Here is a 14,929-nt window from a genome sequence, read left to right as displayed (position 1 = left end):
ACCTCCCATCCATTGCCTGCTTCTGCAGTACCAAGGTGTCGGAGACCCCCCCAACACCACCTGGTCTGTCTCCCACAAGCAGGAGAACGAAGGAGAAGACTCAGCTCATTCCAAGCTAAAACTCTACTTGTTTCTCTGTGCCTCAGTGCAGGAAAGTCTCACAGCTTTAAAAAAAACGAAACCACTTTGGCTTTAGTCCTTTAGCCAGCAGAGGTAGTGGAGTCTTGTTGAAGGGTTGATTCATGTCTTTACAGAAAAGGAAGCTCAAGGTTATACTGGCTGGGCCTGGATCCAGGCTGTGGTGGCCCTGAGGAGGAGGAAGAGGCACTTCCCCAGGGGGCCCTGCTCCTTGCCCAGCTCCAAGAGCAGAGGGGTTAGTCCTGGACTTGCAGCGCAGCTTTTTGGAGATTAAATGACTGTACAACCAAACCCTGAGAGCTCAGCAGGGCTCAAGACTCTGGAGCCAGGCAAATCTGCCCTGAGGCTGCCCACAGCCTGTGGCTGCTCCTTGCATGGCTCTTGCCAAGGAGGGAAATGCCCATCCATCAACATCTGTCAATTCAAATGCCCGTCAATCCAAGCAGCAATGCAGATACCATCAGCTGGGCCAGGACCATGCAGTGCTGAGGTTTTGGGGCAGGAAAGTTTAGTTCAGTCAGGTGTCAGTGAGGCACATCCCCTGAGAGCCTGGCAGACGGCACAGCACCAAAGCCAAGCCTGGCTCGGGGTGAGATGGTGCAGGGGCTCCATCCCAACCCCAGCGCTGCTCCGGCTGTGTCCCTGTCCCAGGGAGCTGCCTCCAGGTCCGTCTGTCCCCGTGGTGCCATTCTCCTGCCCGTCTTGAGTCATTGTCCCTCTATCACCCTGGCAGCCTCGGCTCCCTTCCAGCCTCAGCCATCGAGGATGACCAGGTCCTTTGACTCATCCAACCTCGATCTCACAGCACAGGTCTGGGATTCAGGAGCTCAGAAAAAATAAAACACCTGGCACAGGCACAGCACAGCCCTGGGTTCCCTCCAGGTCCTGAACAAGAGGAAGGTCTGCCTAGCCGCAGCTCCCTCCCAGGGAAGGTCCTTGATGGCCCCAGCTGAGCCAGGGGTCCTGGCAGGCTGTGACCCCATTTCCGGGCCGGGCACTGAGGGAGTCGGGGGTTTTGTGTGAAAGCTCCAGCCAGGAATCAGCCAGGACTTGCCTGCAGCTGCCACACCAAACCCCCCTGGGCTCCCACATGTCCCTCCTATCCCTCCACATTCCAGTGTCCTGGGCAGCCTCTGGGATTTACCCCTTTGTCCATCCCAGTGTCCGTGGTGGTCCTGTCCGGTGGCTTAGATGTACCGGGGTTGCAGCTCATGGCTGCCATGGCCCCGAGGGGTGCCAGGCTGGTTTGTGGCATCCTTGGGGGTGGCAGGGCTGCGGCTCTCGGGGGCTTCCTCTGTGTCACTCTGCTCGTCCCCAGGGCTGCAGCAGCGGGGAGCGGAGCCCTCCGTGTCCGACTGGCCCACGCTGCAGCTCCGGCTCCACGGCCCCTCGCTCCCCTCGTCGCAGAAATGAACCTCCTCCGTGCTGGTCTCACTCCCCTGCTTGGTCAGGTGTGTCCGTGGCTCCCCACTGTCCTCCAGCTCCGAGTCGGAGTCCACAGAGCGGTCGCCGGACTCTGTGGGACAGAGGAGTTCTGTGCCACCCTCCAGCCCAGCACTGCAGTGTCAGCAGCAAACCTGTGGCCCCCGGGGCAGGGGAAGGGTCTGCGTGCCCCCCGTGCCTCCCACGGGACCTGCGCCCGCCGGGAACCCCCAGTGCCTCTCACTGACCTGCGAGTGAGTCAGCGCTGAAAGCCAAATTCCCCTTCTCCGAAGGCAGCTCCAGGTAGGGGCTGGTGCCAAGAGGAGCCGTGGGCTGGGAGCCTGCGTGGGCCTGGGAGGGAACAGGGACGGTGGTGAGGGCACGGAGGAGAGTTCTCATTCCCTGGGAGCTGACTCCACAGAAGGTTCATGGAGCATCCCCTGAGGGTGCCCCCCCTCCCTGGAGACTCCTACCTGCTCAGCACCACTGGCCACCTCCTCCGTGGCACCTGAGCCGCGCCTGCCCGGCTCGGCTGGTGCTGCCACGTCCTTGTGCTCGAAGATGGTGGGGTAGAAGATGATGAGTGCCTCGATGATGCGAGCTTGGTGGGGATAATCCACCAGCGAGGACAAGGAAATGGTGGCATCCGTGGGCCTGGGGCGCATCAGCGTTGGCCCAAAGACGATGCCCAGGTTGCCGGAGGTCATCTTGTTGTCCTGTTCCACTTCCATGATCCTGGGTGGGAGGTGGAGGAACAGCTCGTGAGAGCAAGGAGGGAGAGGGGTGGATGGGCAGGGCTGGGGGAGATGCTGGGCTGGAGCACCTGAGCCTCGGGAGGGGGAGAGCAGCAGCTGCAACCATGGGCCTTCCTCCTGACTCCAGTGAAGAGGCTGCGCTCACCTCCCCACCCCAGGGGAGAAAGGGAAGGTGCCCAGCAGCCACACAAGCTCTGGCTATGCCCCTCTCACCTCCTCAGGTGCTGCAGGAGGTACTGGAGCGTGGCCATGTTCTCGCTGGGGAGCTCCTTCAGCAGCTCCCTCAGCTTCAACACCAGGGTCAGCACCACCTGGTCAGTGTCGGCTCCTCTGTCCACCAGCTCGGGGCCGCCCTTCCCGCTCCGGCCCTTGACCTCGCCACCCTGCAGGCTCTCCTTGGCCAGCCCCATCAGCTCGTTGTACAGCCGGAAGGGCATGAGGGGCTCTGGCAGCTGCAGGGAGAAGAGAAGAGATGATCCCGGTCCTGCAAGCAGCTCCCACTTCCATCAGACCTGGACCTGTGCTGAGCTGCTGAGCTGGGGACACCTGGGGCATTTCTACAGTGAGGAAACATCCCTGGAAGTGCTCCAGGCCAGCTTGGAGAGGGCTTGGAGCACTTTTAACATCCCTTCCACTTCAGGATTCCATGAGTCTGTGACCTGCAGTGCCGCAAACCTCTCCCCAGAGGTGATACTTATTTATCCATCTCCTGGAGCACGTCAATCCAGCCTCGTTAGGCCTGGCCAAGGAGCACTTGTGAAGCTCAAGCCTCAAGCAGCATTTGATCCACCCACGGGTGCTCCCTGCTGGGTTGAGGTGCAGGGATTCCCTTTTTTTCCTGGAAAATCCCTGGCTGGGGTGGGCCCAGCTGCAGGCTCCCCAGCGGACAGGGGCTGGCTGGGAAGATGACAGGGATGGGTAGTTCTGGGTGGGGGAGGCAGGATGTGAAGGGCACAGGATGTGCAGAGGTGGGGCTGCGGCGGGGGAAACTGCTTTGAAGTTTGTGTGAAGCAGACGGGGCTGGTGTTAACTGCTGGATGTTCCACATGGCTGGGGATGTTTTCAGAGTGGCTTAAATGGAGGTTTTGGGGACAGGCTGCCTCACAGCAGAGCGGGTTCACTCCATCTACCCCTTTAGGGAAGGACTTTAACCCATTTCTCTGCAGCGAGGGGTCAGGTCGGGGCTCAGCACTGATTTCCCCCTCTCATTCCATTCTGCTTTCCTTTGGAGAAACCCCGGAGGCAACTCAGAGTCCTTGACTCCTGATGTGCAGGAGCCCAAGGACGCAGCTTCCCCTGTGAGGTAACACAGAGCTGCCCTTCAGAGGAGTTACAGAGAAAGGCAGCACAAAGAGTTAATCCACGGCTGCCTGCAAGAGAGAAGCAGCTTCCTCTTCGCTCCTGCCTTGCGGTGGAGGCTGTTGGAGGATGTGGGTGACACTGTCTGCAACGGCAGTTTGGGTACGGGATGGGGGGTGGTGGGGCTGAGCCAACCTTGGGGTGGCCCGAGGGGCAGAGATCCCTCTGAGCCCCCCTCAGAGTGACCTGAGGGGCAGAGATCCCACTGAGCCCCACTCCAAGGTGCCCGAGGGGCAGAGACCTCACTAAAACCCACCCCAGTTTGGCTCCAGGGGCAGAGCCCACCCCATGGGGATGTGACTCAGCCTGTGCAGGGCGACCTTTGCTGGCCCCTTCCCTTTTTGGGTAGCCAGTTCCCCAGTTGGAAGGGGCGGAGCGTTCCTTGTTTGGAGCTCGGGCAGGTCGCTGTTGTGCGGCTGTGACCGCAGTGACGCTGTGTGGGATGAGCTGGGGGGGGTCACTGTGGCCCCATCTCCAAGACCAACCCACTCCCCCCTGGGAAGGACCCCTCCCCTCCCACCCAGTCACTGAGCCCAATTTGTGCAGAATTCCTCTGGCCAGGTTGGTTCCTCTGGCCACCTCCCCTCCTTCCCCTGCCACGAGGCACCACCAGCACCTCACCTGTCTCAGGTAGAGCTTCAGGACGTTGCTGATGTCATGGGGGGAGGCCTGGGACAGCTCCACCAGCTCCTTCCCATTCTCAAAGGCCTGGCAAAGCTTCTCCACGCGGGTCTTGACGCCGTTAACTCGGTAGATGCCCTGTGAAAGAAAGAAAAGCGGAGCTGAAGTGAGAGGAGAGGTTCCTCTTCGTGTTTGCTGTGTGCTCCCACCCTCTCCTCTTGGGGTGGGAAATCCCTCAGGGAAGTCATTTTGGGAGATCTCCTTCCAGCTCAATCGTTCCTGCTTCATAGGAAAGCAGGAGGCAGGAGAGGTGAGTTTCCAAAGGCAGAGTTTGGGTTATCTGGGCCAAGCTCATCCCTGGCTCCCTGCCCCATGGAAATCTGAAATGGAGCCTGCTGGTTTTCCAGAGGACCCTTCCAAGATCCTGTGGCTCAGCCAGCTGAGGAGGAGAAGGAGAGGGGAGTGTGACTCACCTTGGTTTTCAGGGCCCGCTTCTCGATCTCCGAAATGCATTTCTTGACGATGAAGGGGATCCCATCCGGGCTGCCCTGAGACGCCTTCATGAAGTCCTGCCCAAAGAGCTGCAGCTTCCCTTGGAGCTTCTTGTGCCCACACTGGATGGCCAAGGTCTCCAGGCACTTCTTGTGGCAGGCCAGGTAGCACTGGAAGAGAGAGGGGAACACGTGGAGGTGGGGGGCAGCGACAGAGACACCAGGCACCGCTCGGAGCATGGTGGGAGACAGGAAAAATGCGTTGAGGATGCTGCAGGACCCAGGGAAAGCCACATTTTCCACCTGGAACCCTCCCCACGGGAGAAATGTCCTCCTGACCATGATCAGAGCTGGGTTCCACCCCCAGTTCTCCCAGCTCACCTCCTCGCACTCGGCTCCCTGGAAGTACACATAGCTGTTGCACTCCCGACATTTGGAAGGGGCACGGAGCTTCCTCAGCCGATGGGTCTGGGCAGCCTTGGACAAGCCAACATTCCGGAAGGGCCCCGTGGGAGTCGCCAGCTCCGGGGTGATCCCGTTGATGCCTATGGAAAAGGAAATGTGAGGTCAGGCACGGCAGGACTGTCACTGTCACCGGTCTGAGCAGGGCTCATCCCTCGGAGAAGGCAGTGCTGCTTGGGGACACCATCAGGAATCTCCAGCAATTGTTGGATTTGCCTCCAGAACTACTGGATTTGGGAGCTCTGCTGTGGTAGGGGGTGTGGCAGCAGCACCGTCACCTCCCACCCTGTCACCTACTCTGCTCAAAGGGAGTGGTGGTCCCGTCCTTCTCCTCCAGCTCCTCACTGGAGGATGCGGTGCCGTTGGATGACAGCCGCTGGAGCTTGTGGCCAAATTCACCTGTCCAAGGAAAACCCACAGAGCAGTGAATCACCTGCAAAGCTGCTTCTCTTCTGAGAGCTCACCCCGTCCCATCAAATCCCACCCTATCCCACTGGAGACTGGGATCAGCACAGTCAGTGAGAACAGTGTTCTCATAGGGCAGGTAAAACAGGGGACGGTCCTGCCTAACTGGCAAGCTCTGGGTTTAGATTGGCTGTGCTGGAAGAGGCTCCTGGGCTGTTCCCATATCTACCTGTGTTGGAATCCAGGTTGCTGTCAGCATCAGCGACAGAGGTTGGCCAGGATTTATGGACCTGGTGTCCCCTCCCACCTGCAGAGAGAACACACAGTCCATTGGGATTGCTGCCTGTGTTCGGGAGGGAATAGCTGGAGAACAGCCTGGATGCTGGGAGAAACTGGGATGACTGGGGGAAGCTGCTGGTGGGGTTTGGTGCATCCAGTGACACCCAGCAAGGGGAGATTGGAATGGTTTGTCAGGGCAATGGTTTGTCAGGAGCAAAATGGAACAGATCTGATTTAGTGTCCTTCAGGAAATCCAGGCTGGGAGGCTCCCAGCCCCTCCTGCTGCTGCCAGCAAAGCTCCTGGTACCTTGGGGGTCCCACTCTGCTCTTGCCTGGGGGGATGTGGGGCATGTGATGGAGAACTTTGGGGCTCCAGGCTCACCTCTCCGCTCGGCTGCCCCGGCCCCGCTCGGTGACTCCTTGGCTCCTGCTGCTCCCTCTGAGCCGGCCCCAGCCCCCTCAGCACTTGTGGAGAACTCGCTGGCATTGAAGCTGCCCTTCCGTGCCCGAGTAAAGGGAGACCTGAGGGGGGAAATGGGAAGGTGGACGGGAAGGAAGGACACTTGGGAACCTTATCCATGGCTGCCATCCACCAGCCTCGGGAATCACAGTCTCTTAAATACTCAACAGCCTGTCTCAGGAGGGCAATTCCCAGCTGGTCCAGCCCTAGCATTCCCAGCAGGAGCTGCCTTCAGGAATGCTAAAAGCATCCTGTCTCCTGCAGGAGAGTGTGGGCAGCAGGAGATAACGAAGGGAACGTGGCTGAGCTGGAGCATTACCCAGGAACAAACCCTCTCCTCCCTTACCAGGCATTGTGGGACACATAGGGCTCGAAGTCGTACTGGACGTCGGGCTCGTCGCCGCGCTGCAGCTGCCGGACGTGGGACGCGTACTGCTGGCCCGGGTCGTACAGCTTGCTGCTCTCGCACAGCGTCTGGAAGTTCACGGGCAGCGGCGCCGTCTGCATGTGCATGAGCTGGTAGAAGGAGATGGTGGCCTAAAAGCGACGTGGAGAGGGACAGGTGTGAGCTTGGTGGGCTGGCACAGGAGGAGCTCCAGGTTAGGTAGGAAATCAGGAGCGTGGAGCAGAGCTTTTCTGGGCACGAGGGAGAGGGGAGCTCTGCATGTGCACCCAAACCCCTGCTGGAATAGAGGCAGCTCAGCCAGCTCTGCTGGGAGGCAGCTCTGAGCCCTCCAGAGCAGGGCACAGCCACCTCCTGCCCTGGGGACACCCCAACCCAGCCCCACTCACCGACTTGACAACCTGGTCAGTCTGTTTGATCACTTCGTGGATCTGCCGCAGGGAGTTCACCTTGGTGTCCTCCAGCTCCTGCTTCTGCGTGTTTGCATCGGCCACACAGGTGCGGTACGTGGCCATGGCCTCTTCTGCCTGGGAGTTGGGAGAGCAAGGCATGGGAACAGCTCAGAGGTGAGGAGAATAAGAACAGCCCCTTGGACCTGCTTTGTCCGGGCATTCCTGAGGATCGTGGGGAGGGCTCAGTTCATCCACACGGCTCAGGGAACAGCAGGAGTGAGGAGGCCCCTCCAGAGCTGTCACCTTGTTCTTGGCTTCCTCTTCCAGCCGCCTCTTCTTGTCCAGGGCTTTGGTGGTGATGCTGCTGGTCGTGTTTTGCTGCTCCTCCTCTGCTTTCACCGCCATGTACTTGGCCTTGTCGTGCTCCTCGCTGCGCTGCATGTACGTCTGCTTGGCCTTGCGCAGGTTCCCCTCCGCCTCTTGCTGCCAGGGAGAGCCAGGGTGAGGATGGAGCCCAGCAAGGGGGTCACCAGCTCCTGCCAGGGTCCTCCAGCACAGCAGAGGCACCCGACGCCTCTGGAGAGGGGCAGGGTGCCCAGCGTGCTCAGAGGAGGACGTGTCACGGGTTGCTCCAGGCTGGGATTGGGAACACAAACCCAGTCACTCACCAGTTTCCTCTGCGCTCGGTGCCACTGCTCCTTGATCTCCTTCCTGCGCTTCTCGTGTTCCAGGCGTCTCACCGTCAGCGGCTGCATGGCAAGAGAGGGAGGAACAGCCCCGTGATGCCCTGAGCTGAGCACTCCTGCTCTGCCCTCGCCATGACTTTGCAAGGAGAAGTGCCCTGTGGTGGTCACTGTCACTCCCAGGACAGGTCACAGGCGCTGGTTTGTGCCAGGGATGAAAATCCACAGCCTGGGAAGTGCTGGACGCAGGTTCTCTCTGGACTGAGCTAAGGAAGAGCCACCTCTGCAACGCCAGGACCTCCAGCCCTGGAAGGACCTTTTGTCCCCTCACCTGGAGGAAGGTTTGGTGCTGCAGGGTGTTGGCTGCCTGCAGAACCGAGGTCCCATGCTCCATGTCCTGCTCCAGGGCCAGCAGGTAGATGGACAGGAAAGGCATGTTGGTCTGGGGAGAGGGAAAACACATCTCCCTGAGCCCCAGCACCCCACATGAGCCCAAGGAGATGTATCCTTCAGGGAGGAAGAGCCAGAGGCAAGGTGGGGCTGGTGACTGCTGCTGGTAAAAGCCCCATCCTGAATTTCTCCAGGCAGAGCTCTGGAGAGCTGCCCCCACGCTCTCCTGAGTTGGGGCACATGGAATGGGCTCTCCAGGATGGCTGGCTCCCGATCCAGCCTGGCACTGGGGGCTTCAGGGACTTGGGGACTTACCTCCTGGCTGATGGTTTGCTTGCAGCTGTTTGCCATCTTCTGGAGCCCTTTGGCAAACTCCATCTCTGGAAGGAAAAGGTTGGAAGTGAAAAGACACAAGACACCGGGATTTCCCTGGTGGAACCCAATCTCCTTTTGAAAAATAAATCAGGAACTTGAGGAGTGAGGCCCCCCAGGAGGGACCTCAACCTGTCCCGTGGCTCAGCCCTGCTCCAGAAGGGACCCACTTGCTGTCCCCCCACTCACCCAGTGTGGTCCTTTTCTCCAGGTATCCAATCAGGTCCTTCATGTACTTGGAAATGGTTTTGGCGTACTGGAGGGCAGCGTCCACACCCCCCTCACAGCGCTGCAGCATCACGTCCACCTCCTCAGCCGGAGGACAGGCTGCAGTGGGACGGACACTCCGTGAGCTTCCAGTGCAAACCCCCCCAGCTCCATGCCAGCCCTGGTGCCACCAGCTCTGCTGCCTTTTCCCAGCTGAGGAGCCGCGTGTGGCTCAGGATGGCAGCGATGATGGGGAAGGTGCTGCTTCCTGCACAGACCCCAAACCCTCACCCAGACTCATCCTGCTTACCTGTGTCGTAGCTGTCCATGCCCGAGGGCACACCATCTCCTCCAGGCCCAGGAATCCCCCCATAGAGGCTCTCCATAGTCTTTGGGAATTGGGGAAGAAAAGGGAGTGGTCAGCCAAGAGGATGGGGAGCAGCTGGAGGGGCTGGCGGAAGGATGGAAGCCGGAGCTGCTGGAGTCTTTTGGCCACTGCTGGAACTCAGCTGTGCCCGGGAGCTGACAGGACTGTCACCAGAGCAACAGCCTGCTCTGGGCCCACACCAGAGCTGAGGGGAGCAGCCAGAGCCCTGAGTGATCCTGAGCTCCACGTGGTGGGAGCATCTGGGCATCACTCACCTGGTTCTGGTCGCTGGGTGGGATGGAGAGGATGGTGCTGCTGTCCACCTCCCCCATGAGGAACTCGGACACCCTGTGGGGAGAGGAGCATGGCCAGGCTCAGCACAGGGACAGTGACACGGGCTGCCCCTGGGGGATAGCTGCCCAAACTCCCTTACGTGCTGCTGAAGGACACAGCGATGGTCTCGATGGCCTTCTCGAACTCCCGCTTGTCCGCCTCATTGTTGGATTCGTAGTGGAAACCTGGAGATGAGGAAATGTGGGAGCCCTGTTGGCACAAGCACCTGTCCCTGTCTCAGCAGGAAAAACCTGCCAGCTCATGCTGGTATCAAGGGGGCTTTGGGGCTGGGGAAGGGGCTGGGGTGAGTCAAGGGAGCAGTGGGAAAGATCATCCCTATAGATGATGGATTTTTCCAGTGCAGCAGTTTCCCCCTCCTCCTTCCCAGGACTGACTTCCCTGACAGCATCCCTTGGCTCGTGTTTCTGTTTATTCCCGTTACTCAGGGCTGCTGGAAAAGTGCTGCTGGACCTGTTCCACTGCCTGCCTTGCCTCATGGCTCCTCCAGCCCCCTCTCCAAGCAGGATGAACTCCTCCAGGAGGGCTCTTGCCCGCAGCCAAAAGAGGAACCATCACCAGCAGCAGGAACCGGGGCCAACAGCCCTTGGCAGGCTCCCACACCACAGGACACCAGTGGCCAGGGCTCCTGGGCAGACTCCAGGTCAGCTCCTTGGGGTGGGGCTGGGTTCTGCTCCAAGCCCACTCCCCCCCATTCCTGTGTGGGACCAGCCCCATGGCAGCCCTCCTGCCACCCATCATGAGCTTCCTGTCCCCTGCAGTTCCTGGTTGGTGTCCAGGAAGCCACGGGTGACTCAGAAGGTTGTGCTGTGCCTCTGGTAGGTGCAGCCGCCCCCTTCCTGTGGGTGACAGCGGTGGGAGGTGGTGCCCAGCTGGGATCTAACCTCCCAGATCCCGCTCCAGGGTCTGATTATTTCCGTGTTTTTCCTGCGGCTGTGCCTGGAAACCCCCGGGCAGGATCTGTCATTTCTGACACTACAGCATCCTTAAAGCTGAACCACAGCAAGAGGCAGACGACACTTTCACCCTCTCTGCCGGTCCATGGGGCAGCCCCACTGCCGGCAGCCCCTCCATGAGTTCCCCAATCCCCCCATCCCACCGTGGGGCAGGAGGGGAGTGGGACAGAGCTCCCAGCCCCACTGTCTCACCCTTGACTTTGGAGATGAGGGTCCCAGCGGCTGTCAGGGTCTCCAGGGTGTTGAGCAACGGGTACTTGTTGATGACCTGGCGCAGGATGCGCAAGGTTTCACCCAGGCACTCGTGGGCTAGCGGCCGCTGGGGCTCCTTGGGGTCTGCAAGAGAGGGGGGCTGAGATGCTGCACCCCTGTCCCACGTCCCTGCCCTATGTCCCTGTCCCGTGTCCCTGCCCCGTGTCTCTGCTCTGCATCCCTGTCCCTGCCCTGTTTACCTCCCAGCCATCCCCTGCCAGCCACATCCCAGGCAGGGACAGGCCATCTCCCAGACCATGCAGCAAATCCCCCTGCCCTCGGGGCTTCCAGGCCTGGCATGGCCACATCCTGCTTGTCCAGCACCTCCCCACACCCATGGCCGTGTGTCTCCTGCCCAGCCTGGTGTTGGCTGAGGGGCAGCCTGACCTTTGAGGCGTTTTTTCCTCCGTAGTAGCTTTTTCCCTTGAAAGCAGTTTGGGAATTTCCTCCACTTCCTTCCCTCCCTCCTGCCGGATGGACGCTCCCAGTTGGGAGGGATGTGCCTGGTCCAGCCAGGCTTGCTGCATCCCACAGGTCCCCCCCCAGACCCTCCCCTCTGTGGGCTCCAGTTGCCAGCCCAGGGGTCTGGTCAGCACCCCCCAGTGTAGGGCGAGGGCTGGGGACTGACAGCCTGGTTAGGAAATGGGGAACCTCCCTCAGGCAAGCGCTGGGATGGGGGATCAGCACCCACTGCCCAGCCAGGCAAAGCCCCCTCCCCATCCCAGCCCCCAGCTCGGGGTCAGGAAGGGGTTTCTGCACAACCAGGACTGACTACATGGTGTCACATGCCCCCAGACCACAGGTTCAAGGCATTCCCTGTGTCCTCTCGGGCAAGGAGAGCTGCTCATGAGCCCGCAGACCACCCAGCCGCATCCTGCTGGCCACCCTAGCGGGCTGGGGGGCCGTGCCCAGCACCCTGCGGGGTTCGGGGGGCCCTGGCAGGCGGCTGGCAGCGCCGCGCTGTAAACAGGAAAACGGGCGGATGAAAATAGCTCGTGGCAGGAAGCCACGTTATCCCGGCTCCGAGCTCCAGCAGCCACCCACCGCTCACCCACCACCTCTGACTGCTGCTGCACGTCCCCTGGGGGTCCTGGTGCCCTCTGACCCAGGCAGAGACTCCCACCCACGGGTGGGGTGTGTCCCGGGGTGCTGTGATGCAGGTGTTTGGCACGGGGTGGGCACTCACCATCGCGCAGCACCACATCCCGCAGCTTCTCCAGCGCATCGGCAAAGCGGGCGACATCCGCCAGCATCTGGGAGATGTCCTCGGGGTCGATGAAGGGACCCTCCCCGCCCTCCATCGGGCTGTAGCAAAGGGGAGTCTTGTGGCCCTTGGGCACGGCGCGGGGGGCTGCGTGCAGGGGGAAGCCGGCGGCGCTGGCATGGCGGCTCAGGCTGGTGGGGCGCTTCAGGGTGCCCACGGCGCTGGGGCTGCTGCTGAGCTTGGCGCTGGCCGGGGGCTGCTCCCCCACGCTGGAGCCCGGCGCCTCCAGGCAATCTTTGCGGGAGAGGTCCTGGGGAGCAAGGATGAGTTTGAGGGCACAGCCAGCATGGTGGGGACCCCAGAGAGGGAAGCACCCCAGGACCCATCATACCACCAGCCTGGGGAGCTGTTGCCTTGGGGGGCTGGTGCCAGGCCCCGCAGCTGTGTTGTGCCTCAGTTTCCCCAGGTAGGCATCACCTTTGGGGACCGTCTTGGGAGACTGGGCAGGGTCTGGGCACTTGCCTGGCTACCCCCACCAGTCCTTGCCAGCCCCTCTGGGTCTGTGTTTGTCATGAGGGGCACACAGTGACCGTGTGGGTGACATTGCTTGTCCACTCCAGCACCCACCGTGATGAGGCTGCCCATCCCAGGGGGCTGGGGACCCCAGCACAGCCAAATGGCGCAGGATCCAGCCCGCACATCGCTTCCTCTTTTCCAGCTGCTCCCTTGCTGGGGGAGGAGGCAGAGACAGGGACACCTCCCAGGCTGCTGTTGGGGGCTTTGAAGGTATTTTACAGATGGAGGAAGCCCCAAATTTCTAGCGGTAAAATCGCACTGAGGGAGGGGCTGGTACCGGCTCTGTCCAGGGCTGTGCATGTCTTGAGGGCCACACATCCAGCAAAGAGTCCTCGGGTGTGGGGAGGGGACCCTGCAGCCCCTCAGCCCCCCCAGCAGCTCCCACCAGTGACTCCTTGGCACCCGGTGTGACACGAACGCGCAGGGTCTGAGCATCCCTAGCCGGGCGCTGCCGGAAGCGTTTTTGGCTCCGGCGGAGCAGAAGCGAAGCGCCGAGAGCACGAGGCTTCCGCGGGCGAGGGCGAACGGGGGAGCCCAGCCCCACAGGGGGCCAGACCACCACCAGGGGCTGCAAGGGAGCACAAAGGCCCCCACCCCAAAATGCCTGGGGGCACCCCAGCCCTGTCTCGGTCCTCCCGGGATGCAGCGGCCCCGGCGACCCCCGTCCCTCCCTCCGGCGCCCCGGGGTGCCCCCGGCCGTACCGTCAGCCTCACGGCGGGCGTGCGGGGCAGCGAGTCCAGGGAGCGCTGGGGCGGGTGGGCTCTGCCCGCCGCCGCCGAGGGGCTGTAGCTTTTCCTGCCCGCAGCCCGGCCGAGCATCCCGCTGGCCGCCACCCATAGGCCCCTCTGCCGGGGAGTCGGGACGGGGATGGGGACGGGTGTCCCCTGCTAAGGAGCCGCGGGTGGGCTCCGGGTCGCTGTCGGCCGCATCGTGCCAGCCTGGTCTCGCCCCAATCACCGGGACTGGGGCGCAGGCGCGGGGCGGGCAGTGCGGGGTGCGCCGGGGAGCCCCGGCCGGTGGCGTTTCCTTCTGGCTCCTCCGGCACGGGGGGGGGGTGGGGGGGGGGGTCCACAAGTCAATAAATAAATACCTGGCAGAGCCGAGGCACCGGGGCTGGCCGAGCCTGCCGTCGCCCCGCTCCCGCCTCAGTCGCCAGAGAGGTTTGGGAGTCTCTCTGCCCTCCCGAAACCCTCGGCTACAGCCCCCCCGTTTCCTCCCTGTCCCTTCCTGCCCTCCCGCCTCCCTCGGCGGCTGCTCCGTCCCCTTCATCTGGGGCAAAATTCCCCCCCATCAGCCCAGTGAGTAGGGTTCTTTCTCGTTTCCCTCCTTTTCGCAGACCTCCTGGACGTATCCAGGTCCCCATTGCCACCCTGTGGCTCTTCCCAGCAGTTCCGTGGGTGCTGTTGTCCCTGCAACCCCCACCGTGCCGGGGGTGCCGGGGGGGGGGGGGGGGGGAAACTCACCGGCAGGGTCTGTGGGACGGGGCTTCCCGCCCGGCTCTTCTTGGAGATGGAGGGGGTTTTTATCAGCTCCCGCTTCTTCCGGGAGAACATCGTTCCCGGGGGGCCGAGCCGCTGCCCTCAGCCCCTCGCTCGGCCCGGCCGCCGTGCCGGCTCCTCACGGCGCCGGTCACATTCGCGGGGCGCAGTGTCAGGAGGGCGCGTGTGACGCCGCCTCGTTTCCTCATCGGCTTCGCAGCCCGACCTGAAACAGGAAAAGCCAAACGCGCACCCAGGAGCGAGGCCGGGGCCAGGGGCACCCTGGCTGCTCTGCTGGGTCACGGGGGGGCAGCGGGACCCCGGCACTCCTGGGGATATTTGAAGGGGTTTCAGTGCTTCAGCTTACAGAGGGGTGGGGCGGCTGAGCCCCACTCTGTGGGACCGGTGCTGGTCCCCGTGGGACCCCCACCCTCTGGGGAGTTCACCCTGTTTGGGAGTGTCCATCCGTCCAGGGATGTGGGGGTGAGTGGGATGGGGGGCTCTGGGCTCCCACCCGTGGGGTGCTCCCGGCTCTGCCCTTCTGTGGGCTCGGTGGCGGTGCCTGCTGGGGTCACTGCCCTGCCCCCTGTCCCCACCAGCCTTTGCACACGCACAGTCCCACCCAGCCACGGGTGCTGCGTGGGGACCCCCGGCCTCTGCTCATGGGGCCGGCTGCCGGCCCCGCGGGCGGTCGGGGGGTGGTGGTGTCCCCTCTGCTTCGTCCCGGAACCTCCCCGCGGGACCGGTCCGGGCTGTCTCGCGTGGACCATCTGCCGGCCCCGTGGAGAGCACGGGTACGGCGGGGGTCGGGGCAAGAGGAGCGGGACAAGGTCGGGGATCGGTGGAGATCCGTGAGGTGCGGGGACGAGGGAACGCTTACGCGTGTCCTGCGTGTGTGCGTGACC

At 62.3% G+C, this 14,929-nt stretch overlaps 1 protein-coding gene across 1 annotated transcript; it reads right to left on the bottom strand.

Annotated features, from left to right (window-relative positions):
* Positions 1–1,129: 1,129 nt before the first annotated feature.
* On the bottom strand, positions 1,130–14,099 carry ARHGAP45 (Rho GTPase activating protein 45; the record flags this gene model as incomplete). Its single annotated transcript, XM_082297752.1, has 23 exons — positions 1,130–1,654; positions 1,809–1,911; positions 2,034–2,295; positions 2,529–2,767; positions 4,296–4,433; positions 4,769–4,957; positions 5,168–5,331; positions 5,546–5,647; positions 5,883–5,960; positions 6,315–6,454; positions 6,739–6,929; positions 7,185–7,322; positions 7,491–7,670; positions 7,856–7,936; positions 8,202–8,312; positions 8,576–8,640; positions 8,822–8,959; positions 9,150–9,228; positions 9,482–9,554; positions 9,640–9,724; positions 10,706–10,849; positions 11,952–12,279; positions 14,010–14,099. 23 exons carry the CDS (start codon positions 14,097–14,099, stop codon positions 1,326–1,328), a joined length of 3,447 nt encoding a protein of 1,148 aa, XP_082153878.1. The 3' UTR covers positions 1,130–1,325.
* Between the last annotated feature and the right edge of the window lie 830 nt (positions 14,100–14,929).

This window comes from Coloeus monedula (assembly GCF_965178545.1).
Source record: "Coloeus monedula genome assembly, chromosome: 27".
NCBI classification, from domain to species: Eukaryota; Metazoa; Chordata; class Aves; order Passeriformes; family Corvidae; genus Coloeus; species Coloeus monedula.
This window is presented reverse-complemented; position numbering and strand designations above follow the sequence as displayed.